Here is a 16,896-nt window from a genome sequence, read left to right as displayed (position 1 = left end):
CATTTTGTGTAAGCCTTCTGTTTTTTATAGGAATTGTTGGGGGAAGAGTGGCCTCCTCTTCCCCGCGTGTTCGTTGAATTTCGGACGAGGAGAATGTTGGTAAACCAAATAAAGGCTGGAGGCGATGAACAGTTCCTTCGAAGGGTTTACTTATATATATATATATATACTGTATATATACAGTATATACTGTATATATTTTGTTTTTAACCTGTATATGTCTACTGATTGCTACTCCGCAGATTTTTGTTTATCGCGGGTGGTTTTGGTCCCTATTAACCACGATAAACGAGGGATTACTGTATTGCGCTCAAATAACAAGATGCAATCATGGTCATAACATAAATTACAACATTTCACAAGAGCCAAATCCCAACGGAACTACATGACTTTGATGCTCACAAACCGACAGAAGTTTAGAAATAATTCTGAATGTCGTAGGAAAAGGTCATGTGAAGTACAGAGGAGGTAATGAAAACAAACCAATGAAAGAGACCGTACCTGTTTAGCATCAGACAGCAATCTTTCTTTTCGCCCTCAGCACGCAAGAACATCAACCTGCATTACACCATCACTTTAGCCATCAAGCAGAGTTGCATTGTTATATACTACATTGACGCTATGTGACATAGCACACAGTAATAGTACACTTTCGAAGCTATTATAAGGAATTAAGAGGTGTCCTAATGTAAATAATTGCATGTACAGGGATGAATATACTATATATTCAGGATTCATTGGGATGGGATCAACCATTTTTAGCAAGGTAACAAAAATACACGCTGTGAAAATTCAGAAGAGCTTGCTCACAGACACCTTTTTGGAAATGAGCAGCTAAGAAAAGATACAGTACTTGTAATTTCATACTCGATGGGTGGAAACCTCAATTTCCCATATGGCCCCTTGAAAGGCCAAAACACAAATGAATGAGTGCAGGTTGGACACCAATATTTTGCTTTTTGAAGCAAGGGGAAAGCATACTAAGGCCCTTTGGTAACCGGATGCATTTTCATCCACTTATACATGGCTGCAAAACAAACCAGACAACACAAAGGAAGATCCTAGATAGACATTACTTAGTGCTGCTTGAGGGATTAAGGCCTCCTGAGAATTTTTAAGCAACAGCTGCCTGGTGGTAGGAAGGATTGAGATCCATGTCCTTTTTTTGCGAATTTCCTTATCGTTGATGGAGGAGATAATGAGTGAAGAGAGCTGTTGTGTAAAGTCAGCCTGACGTCCGTACTCCTTTTTCTTCTGTTCTTTCTTCCACCAGGGTGGGAGATGTGCAGGCTTGTGAGAGGCTGGTGACTGTGAGAGTGTTTTGATTGGTGAGGAAGAAAAGCAAGTGCAGGAGTCTTGGCTTGTGGCTTGAGTTCATTTGATGTCATTTAAACTGAACCTACTGCCGTACTTTTCTGAGAAAAAAATTGTGAGGAACTAGGATCACAGGACTTGAGTCAAAATATTTTTTAAAAATCAATAATACAGACAGAAATAGAGAATGTCTTACCCCGTCTGACCAGGTATGGTTTAGTGTAGTCCCAGCTTTCACTGTCATTCTTTATCACATTCAGACGTGTCGGCTGTAGACCCAAAAACAAAACAGAAATGGAAAAGAATCATAAAAATTTGTGACATTTCATATGTCTAAAATTCTGCGATTGGCTGGCAACTGCCTCGTGCCCGAAGACAGCTTGGATCGGCTCCAGCACGCCTGCGACCCTTGTGAGGTTAAGCGCATTAGAAATTGGATGGATGGATGTCTAAAATTTTAAGTTTTTTTGGGGGTGGGGGAGCAGGGGTTTCACAGAGATTATTGTTCAGAGATAGGTATATCCTAGAAATCTGATTGATTCCCTACATCCCTTTTTTGATTTGTTTTTCCACCCGTTCTCGTCAGGATGGTCCTTTGTGTCAACCTCCCTCCAGCCACTCGTGTCTTGCACACGTGTAACTCGTAGTCTCCTCAGTTTGTTTGTGTTTCGTTCAGTCGTTTCTTTCTTACGGAGCCCCTAAGGGCACATGGAGGAAAAAAACAACTTTGCGTTCCCTCACAAAGTTTTGCATTCCCTTTCAAAGATTGCGAGATAACGCAAACTTTTTTTTTTTTGTAAGGGGGCGTTTTTTTTAAAATGTGCGTTTTTGTACTTCTGGGGCAGCTTGGCTAATGTAGACTCATTTGATTTGATTTGATTGATCTGACTTTTTATTTGATCTCCCATAGAAGAAAGTTGTCTCGGAGGACATGCCCTCCTTGCTGCTACATGCACTGGACAATACAAACACATCCGCTACACCACATACATTGGACAATACATACAGTACCGGACGATATATATACTCTACACACAATGGACTGTACATCACAGTCATATGCACACCCCACATTGCCCTCATGTCCTCCTGCTTGTCTGTCTGCCTTGCTCTAGTTGTTTGTTAATTAGGATGATAGCCTGCGGTATGAATGAGTTTTTGTATCGGTTTAATTTGCAGAGAAGGGTCCTGTACCTCCTTCCCGAATGTAGGAGCTCGAATTGGGAGTGCAGCACGTGAGAAGGATTGTCTAGAACATGGGTGTCAAACATACGGCCCGCGGGCCGGAACCGGCCCCCAAGGAGGTTCAATCAGGCCCACAGGATCATTTAAAAGTGAAAAAAAAATGCATAAAAGACACGGAATGAATATTGTTAATGAGGTGCAATTCATGGAGTATCCGCAAGGGGACACACTGTTTTGATCAGAACAAAGGAAAGACATGATATTTTGGTTATTTATAGCAGAGTATGGTATAATTTTAATGCTCCGGCCCACTTGACATCTACTGAGGTCGTATGTGGCCCACAATGTGAATCGAGTTTGACACCTCTGGTCTAGAATGTTGTTGGCCTGTTGAATGTCGGACTGCACATATATATCCTGGGGAGCAGGGGGCGGGGGCTGTCCGATTACCTTCCCTGCTGTTTTAACCAAGCTGGTTATCTGAGCTTTTGATTTTACAGTCAGGTTCCCAAACCAACTGGTTATTCCAAAGCGCAGGACTGACTCAATGGGTGCTCGATAAAAGGTCAACAGAATGCTTCTGCCAACTCCAAATAATCTCAGACGTCGCAAGGAATGAAGGCGTTGATGGATCTTCGAACAGACACTTGATACATGTGTCTGCCAGTCAAGCCTGCTAGCCATATAAATCCCCAAGTACAGTATTTGTATGAGGAGACCTGCCTGATGTTTGTGCCATTTATAGAGATGGGGCTATGGTCTCCAATTAATTTAAGGTCAAACACCATTTCCTCCGTTTTTTCCACATTTATGTTTAGATGGTGTTCATTACACCAGTCATCAAATATGTCAATCCCGTCACAGTGGCTACCAATACCAGAGTGTCTCGTGAGCAGACTAAGGATGGCTGTATCATCTGAGAATTCTACAACATACTGATTTGGTTGGGAGCTAACACAGTCATTTGTAAATAGGGTGAACAGAAAAGGTGAGCTCACGCAACCCTGGGGGGCTTGGGGGGATCTGACAAGACAGAGTTAAATTTCACACGCTGTGGTCTGTTGGATAAGAAGGAAAGGTACCACCTGATAAGAAATGGATTGACATTCAACCGAACCAGCTTCTTTAGCAAAATGTCTGGACGGATTGAGTTAAAGGCTGAGCTAAAGTCCACGAATAGCAGTCTGGCATATGACCCCCTGTTCTCAAGATGCCTCAGAAGAAAGTGCAGAATAGTAGACACGGCATCACTCATACTACGGTTTTTAGTGTAGGCAAATTGATATTTATATATACGACATGAGATGACACTACTTCGGGGAAGGAGAGAATTATGCAGGATGACTTGGAAACTGTATTTATGCTCAAGAACAGATTTAATGCATTTGTATTTCAAGCCAATTTCAAAGTAAAATTCCATTAAACTCGCCATCCATGTTTGTTATTTTCAGTTACCCGGAAAATAACCCGGAAGTACATCAACACACATTTTTTTTAAAAAGCGCCCCCTTGCAAAAAAAAGAAAAAGAAAAAAATCTTGTCTTATCTCACAATCTTTGCGAGGGAATGCAGTTTCTTTTTCTTCCTTGTCCCCTTCGGGGTTCCGTACTTTCTGGCTTGGTTTGTTTCATTGTTTTGGTTTCCGTCATCGTGGTCAGTCACGTTTTACATATTCCTCCCAAGAGGAACCAGTGCGCCAAAAGCGCGGACATGGGTTTTCCGTCTAAGGGAGGATGAAGATGATCCCCCTTCCCAAGATGCTCACGTTCCAAAATCACGTTAAACTCTCAATTTTGAGATTCACTTTGCAAGATATTGCAATTGTGTTTCATGTTGTTCATTTCTGATCATGTTCTTCAGCTTGCATTTTTATCGATTAATTTGTTTGGAGAAGCGTTTCTTCAGAGTCACTGGGGTTGATTGATAGAATATTTGTTCAGTTTCAAAGCTTGATTGGATGTAAAGTATCATTTTAAAATATATCACCCAAGATGGAATCATTAACTTCACTCCTGTTCCAAATTTTAATCAATTGACTGGGACGGGGTCCAGGTCAACACGTCCCCGCTTAGCCCCGCATGAGACTGCGAGAGTGGCCTGGTTTGAATTCGCAGCCTATAAAAGCTAAAGTCACTTTCTTTTTCTTGCTCTTTTGTTCTTGTTTCCTCTTTTGTCTCTTTTGGTTGTTTCTTCCTCTTAGCGGACGACATGCATCTTTTGGCCATCTGCCCACGGCTGGGTCCAATCGCTGGGGTTCCCCCTTTTCCATAGCTACCACATGACTTTCTTTCATCTTTTCTTTTTTCTTCTTTGGTGGTGCACCCTGGGCTCACCAGCCTCATGTGTTTGCCTCGCTGGGACAAGACCATCCTGAAATGAGGACATGTTGGCGTGAACCAGCCCAACCTAGGCCATTATTTTGGCGATTAAAACTGAGGAAAGGGGTTAAGTTAGTCAAGGACCCACATGTCTATCATTTTATAAGTTAACATTGTCTCGCGCCAAGATTGTCCTTTTTTGTTGTTGTTGTTTTTATTGTTTTGATTTATTTCATCTTTTTATATTCTCATTCTTTGCTACTCTTTCCATTGTATTGAGTTTTCCTATGACATGTTATATGTGATTCCCATGTGGATTTAGAGAAGAACAGTTCAATCATAAAACTGTACTGTGTACTTTGTGTGTGCTTGAAAATGATTAACCTCTGAGTTTCTCAAAAGTCTTTAACCGTAGCAGCCTTCAAATTGATGACTGATTTTAGATGTTTTTTTGTCTGTTTAAGCCTTGTATATTTAATAAAGAAAACAACGAAAAAAAACAATGTGGTGCCCCTCGTGGTGGTTGAGTGTACTGCAGGAAGTCAAATTCAGCCACCATTTAAATTAAATTATTACCCACCACTGCTACAATATGTTACCTAGTACATCTCAAAAGCATACAGAAAATAAAATTTTAGTTCTTTACCCTTGCATATTCAATCTTGAGAGTGCAGCAGCCAGCATAGATGTCAGCTCCATTCAGAGCAGCTTTCGCTTTCTGAGCATATTGATTCGACTTAAACCTGAATGAAATAGGTTTAGGACAGCTGACTGCAAATATGAACACAGAAACAAAACCATTCTTAAATTTTATTAGGATACTCCACCATGGCTTGGATTCCATTTCGCTTAAAGATGACAATCCTCAGTACAATGCCAAGAGGGTTACATACTGAGTATAGGACATCCTGGAAACAAACAAACAAACAAACAATTTTAGTACATTTAATAACCACCTCAACTCACTATATCCCAATATATATACTGTATATATGTATATATATACACAGTATATATATATATATGTATATGTATATATGTATATATATTGGAGCTGTCATTTTAGCGCGTTTTTATTGACATTAATTTAAATGAATTTTAACGGGATTAAATTTTTTGTCGCTAGATTAACGCGACACACGTCACAGCGGATGTTACGTTGCTCTATAAATAAACCAGAAACAAAACAACAAGCGCGCTGCATAGGTCCATGCACGTTTGTTTTGCCAGCCACGGCAGCGCGAGACACCGGAAAACGGATACTTAAAGAGTTTATGAATAGAAAGTTTACTTTTAAAAAGTTGCCAGATTGCTCCACTGACAAGACCAAAGTTACCTGTATCATACAGGTATACGATGTATGCCACTGACGCGATTGTTACTTGTTTGGAACTACTTTGTGTGGAAGGTTACCGTGTTCCGTGTCCTTATAGATAGAGCGGGTGGAGCTTCTCTGTGTTCGTCTGACAGTGACAGTGCGCTAAGGCGGTGACATGACAACGAAAGTTCAGCGGTGCAGTGGTAGCGACCTAGCGAAAATAAAACGTCTCCAGTGTTGTCATCGAACCAAGTGTAGTCATCCGAAATGATGTCTACACAAAACCGTAGAGAGACTTCCGCGCAAGGACCAACAGAATCAACATAGCCTGACTGCTGTGTTCAAAGCAAATTTGAGAAAAACGAAGTATGCAACCATGGCTTAAATCCACGATAGGCTGAGTACTAGTTTACCTTAGATGTGCACTTTATAATGTTATATTGCTCTGTTTTGATTCCATAAAAAGAGCTGTTAAAGCAGCTGTTGTGTGACAAAATATTTTTTTCACTGTTGTTGATGGACAGTAATATTGTGTGAGAGATTATGTGTGAATAACTGCTCCAAGTGAAAAATGTTCATGTAAAATTGAAAATCGAAATTGTTATTTCAGCAAACATTTGCATTTTGCACATAGAAAACTGATTCATGATTCCATGTTGATGAGAGCATTAAAATGGGGAAAAATAGGACAAAAAAATAAAAAAGGAAATTCAGAAACGATAAAAAATGTGTGAGTAATCACGATTAATTTTTAGTGAATTTGAGTTAATTATGACAGTTACATTTTTAATTAGATTAAATATTTTAATCGTGGCGGCCCGGTAGTCCAGTGGTTAGCACGTCGGCTTCACATTGCAGAGGTACCGGGTTCGATTCCAGCTCCGGCCTCCCTGTGTGGAGTTTGCATGTTCTCGCCGGGCCTGCGTGGGTTTTCTCCGGGTGCTCCGGTTTCCTCCCACATTCCAAAAACATGCATGTCAGGCTGATTGGACACTCTAAATTGTCCCTAGGTGTGAGTGTGGGCGTGGATGGTTGTTCGTCTCTGTGTGCCCTGCGATTGGCTGGCAACTGATTCAGGGTGTCCCCCGCCTATTGCCCGGAGATGGCTGGGATGGGCTCCAGCAGCCCCCGCGACCCTGGTGAGGATCAAGCGGTTCGGAAAATGGATGGATGGATTTTAATCGTTTGACAGCTCTAATATATATATACATATACTGTATATATATAGACACATATAAAAAATGCACATTTTTGGCTCTAAATACAACAGTTGGACAAATAGCTAATTGTGCCCCAAAACTATGGCATGGATTACCAATGTATTGCACAACTCTATTTGAAGACTCTGCAGTCTTGATTAAATGTAATTCTTTTAAAATGCAATGTTACCCGAGAACATCATGCATTTTCAATTTGAGTGTGTGTGTGTGTGTGTGTATATACCGTAGTTATAGGGTAGAGAGGATTCTGAATAGACAGTAGGAGAACCTTGTTGCCACTGTTGGGATTGTCAGCATTGGTTGGCCTGGTGATTCTCTTGGATGTGGAGTAGTTAAAATATGCCTGCTGACCTAATAAAAAAATATTGATGAAAAAGGCAATGTTATTGCATATCTGAGGTTCAGGAAGAGTACTTTATTGTTTATTTATACCTGTGAAAGCACCTGTAAATTGAACCTATGGTAGTTAGCATTCAGGGCACCATGTTTTCTTCTGTGAGATCCAGCACAGTGAGCTTGTTGTCGTTGAGTTGTACAGAAAAATTACATTTCCCCGAAGATGATAGTGGTTGAGAATTTCTAAAAGTGTGTGTGTGTGTGTGTGTGTGTGTATATACAGTGTATATATATATATATATATATATATATAGCTTGTAGCTGTGTGTGTGTGTATATACAGTGTGTATATATATATATATATATATATATATACACTGTATACACACACACACACACACACATATATATATATATATATGTGTGTGTGTGTGTGTGTGTGTGTGTGTGTGTGTGTATATATATATGTGTGTGTGTGTGTGTATATACAGTATATGTGTGTGTGTGTGTGTGTGTGTATATATATATTTATATATATATGTGTGTGTGTGTATGTGTATATATACAGTATATGTGTGTGTGTGTGTGTGTATATATATATATATATATATATATAATAATAAAAAAATCCTCGTCTCACCCCCCCTCGGGTGGTGTCCGTCCCTCATTCAGCTCGGGTCCTCTACCAGAGGCCAGGAAGCTTGAGGGTTCTGCGCAGTATCCTTGCTGTTCCCAGCACTGCACATTTCTGGACTGAGATGTTCGATGTTGTTCCCAGGATCTGTTGCAACCACTCATCTAGTTTGGGGGTCACTGCCCCAAGTGCTCCGACCACCACAGGCACGACTGTCACCTTTACCTTCCAGGCTCTCTCCAGCTCCTCTCTGAGCCCTTGGTAGTTCTCGAGTTTCTCGTGTTCCTTCTTTCTGATGTTTCCATCACTTGGGACCGCTACATCCACTACAACGGCTCTCCTCTGCCCTTTATCTATGATCACGATATCTGGTTGGTTCGCCATTACCATCTTGTCAGTCTGGATCTGGAAGTCCCACAGGATCTTCGCTCTGTCATTCTCCACCACCTTCGGAGGTGTTTCCCATTTTGACCTTGGGGTTTCCAGTCCATACTCCACACAGATGTTTCGGTAGACTATGCCAGCCACCTGGTTATGGCGTTCCATGTAGGCTTTCCCTGCCAGCATCTTACACCCTGCAGTTATGTGTTGGATCGCCTCAGGTGCCTCTTTGCACAACCTACACCTTGGGTCTTGTCTGGTGTGGTATATCTGGGCCTCAATGGCTCTGGTGCTCAGGGCCTGCTCTTGAGCAGCCAGGATGAGTGCCTCTGTGCTGTCCTTCAGGCCAGCCCTCTCTAGCCACTGATAGGACTTCTTGAGATCGGCCACTTCAGTTATGATCCGGTGGTACATCCCGTGTAGGGGCTTGTCCTCCCATGATGGTCCCTCTTCCAGCGCCTCATCTTCTGTTCCCCATTGTCTGAGGCATTCTCTGAGTACGTCATCCGTTGGAGCCTTCTCCTTGATGTATTCATGGAGCTTGGATGTTTCATCCTGGACAGTGGCTCTCACACTCACTAGTCCCCGGCCTCCTTCCTTTCGGCTTGCATACAGTCTCAGGGTGCTGGATTTGGGATGGAACCCTCCGTGCATGGTTAGGAGCTTTCGGGTCTTAACGTCCGTGGTCTGAATCTCTTCCTTTGGCCACCTTATTATTCCTGCAGGGTATCTGATCACTGGCAGGGCATAGCTGTTTATTGCCCGGGTCTTATTCTTGCCATTGAGCTGGCTTCTTAGGACTTGCCTCACTCGCTGGAGGTATTTGGCCGTAGCCGCTTTCCTTGTTGCCAGTTCGAGGTTGCCATTGGCTTGTGGTATACCGAGGTACTTGTAGCTGTCCTCAATGTCTGCTATTGTTCCTTCAGGGAGTGAGACCCCTTCAGTGCGGACTACCTTTCCTCTCTTAGTCACCATCCGACTACATTTCTCAAGCCCGAATGACATCCCGATGTCGCTGCTGTTGATCCTGGTTGTGTGGATCAGGGAGTCTATGTCCCTTTCGCTCTTAGCATACAGCTTTATGTCATCCATGTAGAGGAGGTGACTGATTGTAGCTCCATTTCTGAGGCGGTATCCATAGCCTGTCTTGGTGATTACTTGGCTTAGGGGGTTCAGTCCTATGCAGAACAGCAGTGGGGAGAGTGCATCACCTTGGTATATGCCACATTTGATGGACACTTGGGTAAGTGGCTTGCCATTGGCTTCAAGTGTGGTTTTCCACATCCTCATCGAGTTCGCAACGAAGGCTCTTAGGGTCCTGTTCACCTTATATAACTCCAAGCATTCAGTGATCCATGTATGTGGCATCGAGTCATAGGCTTTCTTGTAATCAATCCAGGCTGTGCACAGGTTGGTACGTCGGGACCTGCAGTCTTGTGCAACTGTTCTGTCAACCAGGAGCTGATGTTTGGCTCCTCTGGTATCTCTACCAATGCCCTTCTGTGCTTCGCTCATGTATTGATCCATGTGTCCACTTATCTTAGCCGCAATGATGCCTGACATGAGCTTCCATGTTGTGGAGAGACAGGTTATTGGCCGATAGTTGGATGGGACTGCACCCTTTGAGGGATCCTTCATGATCAGGATCGTTCGCCCTTCGGTTAGCCATCCTGGGTGAGTCCCATCCCTCAGCAGCTGGTTCATTTGTGCTGCTAGGCGCTCATGGAGTGCTGTGAGTTTCTTTAGCCAGTAGGTGTGGACCATGTCCGGGCCTGGTGCTGTCCAGTTCTTCATATCTGAGACTCTTTCCTGTATGTCTGCCACTGTTATGGTAACTGGGTTCTGTTCAGGGAGGCTGCTGTGCTCCTCTCTCAGGGTCACCAGCCATTGTGCACTGCTGTTATGTGCAACCTCCTTCTCCCATATGCCTTTCCAGTACCTTTCAGATTCCAGTCTTGGTGGGTCAGCTCTGTTGTTAGGACCCTGCCACTGAGCGTACACTTTCGCAGGTTGTGTTGCGAACAGCCTGTTTATTCGTCTGGGCTCATTCTCTTTCGTGTATCGCTTTAGGCGGCTGGACAAGGCTTGGAGCCTTTGTTTGGCAGTTTCGAGTGCTTCAGGTATGGTCATCTGGATGTACCTCTCGGGTATCGGCCTTTTCATCACACCTCTCTGGGCCTCAGTCAATTGACTCACATCTTTCCGAGCCGCCTTGATCTTAGCCTCCAACCGTCTTTTCCATGGTGGGTAACGTATCTCATGGCTTCCATGGTTGCTCTTATAGCCAAGCATCTCAAGGATCACTGATGCTGAAGCGTATATCAGCTCATTGGTTTCCGTGATCGTTACGGTAGGGATCGCCCTCAGTGCTGCATTCACACTTTCCATGAGACTTTCAGGTGGTACTTCACATAGCCGTTGTAATCGGTTTCTAGGTTGCCCAGCTTTCATTCTCGCCATGATCTTAGCTTTCAGGTCAGTTGCTGCCTCGCTCAGCATTTCATTCATTGGGGCTGGGCTCCCAATCTCATCATCTGCATTCATTGGGGCTTGCCTCCCAATCTCTGGTATGACCTCCTCCTCTGATCTGGCAGCCTGGGGCCCTTCACCATGGAACCTGCGTTGTACCTCATCAATCTCAAGTTGTGACAGCAGTTGCCGTTTGTGGATGTTGGAACACTGAGCTACTAGTTGTTTCGTGGTCAACCGTGACTGTGGGTTTCGAAGTAACATTCTCAGCCCACATTCTCTGCATGTAACCCCTCTGACTAGGGTTGCTTGAGTAGTAGCATTCCAACAGAGCCATGTTATCGCATCTCGCCCATCTCCGCTTTGTTCCAGTAGCCCATTTTTCATCAAGGTGCTCTGGTTCCCCAGCACCAGTACATATATATATATATATATATATACACACATACACATATATATATATATATATACATACACACACATATATATATATATGTATATATATATATATATATATGTACAGTATATATATATATATACTGTATGTGTGTGTGTATACACACACACACGTTACATATTTATTTTGTTTCTATTATCATTATGACATGATATCCCTTGTTATCATTCTGAACGTCGCTGTATTATCTGATGATTTGACTGTACTTTGTTGTTGAAATAGATTTAAAAGTGAGTCATGTGCACAACAGGTCAATTCGTTATTTGTTTTTTGAATCAAAATACTCTTGCAATTTTTTTAGGATAAAACCAGTCAGACCTGCAATATATACAGGGGACTTGGCTCCACTTGACACACAGCGATCAGCACTCTCCACAGCAGAGAATTCCACCAGGGCTTGGCGCTTGAATGGCATCATCATGACATAACTAAAGAACACAAAGAGTCAACACAGAATTAAGTGGTGTGTTCTGTTACCTCATATATAGATATGGGGAACAACCATGATAAATAAATGAGTGAATGACGTATATTTTCAGACTGGTGGATGCTGTTTCCCAGTTTGTATCTATTCATCCATTTTCTGGGTGAAATATATCATATTGTTTCCAGATGAACATGGATATGGTTTATCATGTGCAGCATGGTTGTATGTAGATTCTTTTGTTGTTGTTCATTGACACATCTCCAGTTCCACCACCCTCCTGATAACCAGAACCCTCTCTTGTGGGCCGTGAAACTTTACAGTTGGTTCTTCATGTATTTTTTTTCCAGCTTTTTCAGAAAGTATGCTGTTTTGTTTCAGCATTTCACATGGTGAGATGGTCATTAATGAAGACGTGTTCCTTTTATTTCGCTCTGGACATCCATTCGTGAGGTTACCTTGAGTTCACACTGCTCAACGCCCAAGCATACGTGCGGGGTTTGACCAGGAACTCGGAGACCAGTACGTCATTTATACTAGTGTACTACTCCATGTCGCCAACTTCTCTCCAAGTATGCGATCCGCTTATTTTTCAGTTTTGCATGCGGAATGTTTTCACCTCCTCGACCAGCTCCAGGAACCCCTTCTGCTGCAATCTGACAGCAGAACTTTAATCTGATCTGGAGTCGAGCCACTTCTTAACTTCAACGACCTCCTCAACCATCACAGACTTCTTTGGCCTCATGAATCCGGAGATGTCTTGAGTACCACTTATCAATGACAATGTCGTGGTTTACATTCAAGTCCCAACTAGTGGAATGGCTACGCTAAGAAAAGACCCTGGGACAGATAACTATGATGGCGATCCTGTTTGTACGTACTGTAGAAAAGAGGATGGATGAGTGGATTAAGCGCTGGCTGTTAAAAGTAATTTGAAATCAGAAATTCTCTACTTGTCGCTGTGTTGGCTCTCATTGCCCAGCCACTCTCCAACTGGTTTCAAAAGCTGTATGTGGCTTCGGGTTGCTGGAGCTCTCTTCCATTCACACTCACACCTGCTTCTCACTTAATACAGCTGTACCTCTACTGATGAAATTAAATGGTTCTGTCAATTTTCTTAACTAGAAAAGTTTGTAGGTAGAGACGCGTTTTGCATGTAAATGCCCTAATCCGTTCCAAGTCCCCCAAAATTCAGACATAAATGTTTTCTAAAGCATAAAAATGCATCAAAATATGTTAAAAATACATGTTACAATTAGATTATTGCACAATAAATGCCAGTTGTGCAGACTGTAAAAAACAAAGAGTAAAGAATAAAAATGATGGTCATTTAACTTTTAACTGCGTCCTCACTGTTTTTTGCCCTCTGTTTTTTGCCCTTTACGTAAAACTGTCGGAACACCTCATGGTCCGAGGGGCGAATGACGAGGATAGACACATGCACAGACACATATCTATCTATCTATCTATCTATCTATCTATCTATCTATCTATCTATCTATCTATCTATCTATCTATCTATCTATCTATCTATCTATCTATCTATCTATCTATCTATCTATCTATCTATCTATCTATCTATCTATCTACACACAGACACATATGTTAGAGGTCCCTCTTAACCAATGGTCTGCCAGGAAGATGCTCGGTAATAGCCAATGGCAGAGCAGCTAATAGTATGTTGCGTTCAAGAAACTCGGAGCAGCGAGTAGCAGCCCATACTGTATTTTTACCTTTCCTATCTTGAAATTTCTTTCGTAACAAGAGGCATTAATTTCCACTTGAGGCGTTTTCTAACTTGAAATTTTCATATGAAGAGACATTAATAAGTAGAGGTACCACTGTACCCCCTTTCTGCTCAAATACTCAAATAAAATAATATATTTTACTCTTCTAAGCTGCAAGGTTGTTTGCCTTGCAAAGTGGTAGATCAGCCATCTCTGTTTTTAAGAACTCCTGTGAATTTCTTAACTTGATGACTTTTCCCGTCTACTAACTCCAACAACCAGTCAAGAGCCTGACCACAGAGCCTCGCTCTGAACCTTGGATACCCCACGCTACCTCTTTTGATGCTTTTTATTCATAATGTCATAAGTTTATGTCTTTGGGACACTCAGGTCTAGTCTTACCAAATGGCTCCGAAATGTTCTAAGGCATCAATCAGGTCTGCTTCTACTGCTGCCTCACACAAACCCCTGACATGGACCACAGGACTGGGAGAAATGTGATGGGAGTTTTTGCTGTCGTCCTGCAACACACACATTTTCACAATTTAGTATGGTGCAGTTGGGCCTAAATGAATGAAGGAATAATTATGTATTTTAGTTATCATACATTTGCATATTAATAATGATGAATTGGTTATGCTTGCAATGAAAAATACTTATACTTATACTCTTAATAAATGAGAGTGCTTATGCTCTTAATAAATATATGTTCATACTTATAATAAAGAATGCTTAGTGCACTGCGTGACAGTTAAGGGCCACAACCACCGTTCCGAGAATGTGGCTGGAAAGAGGTAAGGTAATAAGACAAAACAAAAGCAAAGTCAGATGTGGATGGAGCTGTCAACACCAGCTGCAACTTACTTGGTGATTGCACACATCTATGTACTTTTCACTCACATATACACACAAACATAGTCAAACAAGTTCAGTGTGTCTTCAACAGCCCTCACTCTTTAGGTTGGACACACCCATGTAATAGATTCCCATCCATCCATCCATTTTCCGAACCGCTTGATCCTCACTAGGGTCGCGGGAGGTGCTGGAGCCTATCCCAGCTGTCTTCGGGCAGTAGGCGGGGGACACCCTGAATCGGTTGCCAGCCAATCAATAGATTCCCAATGAGAAATAAATGAGAGCGGGGAGATCCGTGGGTGACGTGCAAAGAACTAAAACCTTCTCCTCGTTTCACCCTCGCAAGATTTGGTACCAGAATCCAGTGTCTCATCTTCTCATTGGGTCTTTATTATGAATGCCTAATTGATTATTCTGATAATCTCAGAAATTCCATCCATGCATCGATCCATCCTTCCACCATCGATTTCCTACACCACAGGTGTCAAACTCAAGGCCCGGATCTGGCCCGCCACATCATTTTATCTGGCCCGCGAAAGCAAATCTATTATGTCAACTTCCATGCTGCTTGCTAAAATCGCGACCAAAATTTTAAATTCTTATATGTAATCAATAAGAGACATATTGTAAGCATTTTCTTGTTCCCAAACACCTCATTACAGTTACTTAAACAATGGTTGAATAAACCATTATTATTGACTTTTTTAATATGGTTTCAGTTATAATGCCCCCCAAGGGAAACTGTAACTAAAAGTTGGCCCACGACAAAAATGACTTAGACAGACCTGTCCTACACTGTGGATCCTATTCCGGATTACCTGAAAGCTTATCCCAGCAGACTTTGGTCAAAAATTGGAATATACAGTACTATTGCCCAGAGCTAGAAAATTCTAGCTTTGTGATCTGTGTGTATATTGCAAATGTATTACTTCATTTCAGGACCATTTGTGGAGCTCATTTTTTGTAGGTTAATGCAACAACAATGATAATAAAAACATATATATCTATATCCATCCATTTTCCCGAACAGCTTGTCCTCAAGAGAGTCGAGGGCGTGCTGAAGCTGTCTTCGAGCAGTAGGTGGAATATATCTTGAACTGACTGACAGCCAATCGTAGATATATACAGTATAACGGGAGTATCCGGAGAAAACCCACGCAGACACGGGGAGAACGTGTACTCCGCACTATCTATCTGTGTGCGTGTGTGTAAAACACACGCATTAAACATATATGCATAACTCATTTATGCTTCAAATGTTCGTTTGATATGCTCAATAAGCATCCCTGTAACACACACAGTAATAACATGAATGAACCTGTAGACAATCGCACCGCCGACACTGCTTCGTTTCATTACAATCTATTTGTGTACTGCTTCAAGAGAATACGGTTATCATTCCTTACCTCACGTCCTGCTACGTTTTGGGCCCGGTTGTCCGCTGCTAAATCGACATCAGAGCTGGAGTCCGAATCCTGCTCACCCTCCTCGAGGTCCTTACCGCCCCCTCTCACGTCTGCTACAGCCTCGCCATCAGTTTTCAGGCGCTTGGATGCTCTTCCATAGCCGCAATCCTTGCGCTGGCTCGCTCCAATCTTTGTCGACATGGACGCAGTGTCTACTGACTGATAGGGAGACTCGTCCATGGTTGATATCCAGGTGATTTGATGAAAATGTGTGAGAGGTTTATTCCGCCCCGCGCTGTTTTATTGGTTAACCTGATTATGCGCTTTGGAAATACAGCGGGCGATTGGCCAGTGTTTGCGCGTCTCCCTTATTAGGCTTAAAGGGGTTTGCACGGCGCAAGCAGGGAAGAAATCGAAACTGTTGTGTGATAATCAACTGCGGTCAAGCCAGCCTCCACTCGCAAAATTGAAGTCAAGTGAGCCGCCACTGCGATTGCCAGTGCTCTGCATTACGGTAGTGTGCCGCCAGCGAGCGGCGTTGGCCACCTTCAAAATAAAAGAGCCACCACTCGTGCATAAACGTCATTTGTTCGGGTTAAAAGAAATTAATAAACGTATAACTTTTATTTTGAAAGTGGCCAACGCCGCTCGCTAGCCGTTCGCTGGCGGCACACTACCGTAATGCAGAGCACTGGCAATCGCAGTGGCGGCTCACTTGACTTCAATTTTGCGAGTGGAGGCTGGCTTGACCGCAGTGATAATCAGAGGTGTCGCCAGGTTTCATGGTCGGAAAGTCGTATTTAGGTCCCAGGAGATGCACAGATGGATAGATTTAAAAGGAAAACTATACCG

The 16,896-nt window shown here is 42.6% G+C and overlaps 1 protein-coding gene across 4 annotated transcripts in view; it reads right to left on the bottom strand.

Moving 5' to 3' along the window:
* hnrnpll (heterogeneous nuclear ribonucleoprotein L like) overlaps nt 1-16,569 on the bottom strand; it is a 28,129-nt gene extending 11,560 nt beyond the window's left edge. For all 4 annotated transcript variants that reach the window (XM_086122371.1, XM_086122373.1, XM_086122372.1 and 1 more), the window contains exons 1-7: nt 16,045-16,569; nt 14,186-14,304; nt 11,951-12,060; nt 7,579-7,706; nt 5,640-5,725; nt 5,464-5,560; nt 1,511-1,583 (exon numbers count right to left, since the gene is read on the bottom strand). In XM_086122371.1, the coding sequence (XP_085978497.1) occupies nt 1,511-1,583; nt 5,464-5,560; nt 5,640-5,725; nt 7,579-7,706; nt 11,951-12,060; nt 14,186-14,304; nt 16,045-16,284 (853 nt within the window). In that variant the 5' untranslated portion in view covers nt 16,285-16,569. The remainder of the gene's footprint in view (nt 1-1,510; nt 1,584-5,463; nt 5,561-5,639; nt 5,726-7,578; nt 7,707-11,950; nt 12,061-14,185; nt 14,305-16,044) is intronic.
* Nucleotides 16,570-16,896: the final 327 nt, after the last annotated feature.

This window comes from Hippocampus guttulatus, chromosome 10 (genome assembly GCF_054856545.1).
Source record: "Hippocampus guttulatus isolate MCC_2025c chromosome 10, RoL_Hgut_1.0, whole genome shotgun sequence".
NCBI lineage: Eukaryota > Metazoa > Chordata > Actinopteri > Syngnathiformes > Syngnathidae > Hippocampus > Hippocampus guttulatus.
The sequence above is the reverse complement of the archived record's forward strand: the minus strand, read 5'-3'. Positions and strand labels throughout refer to the sequence as shown.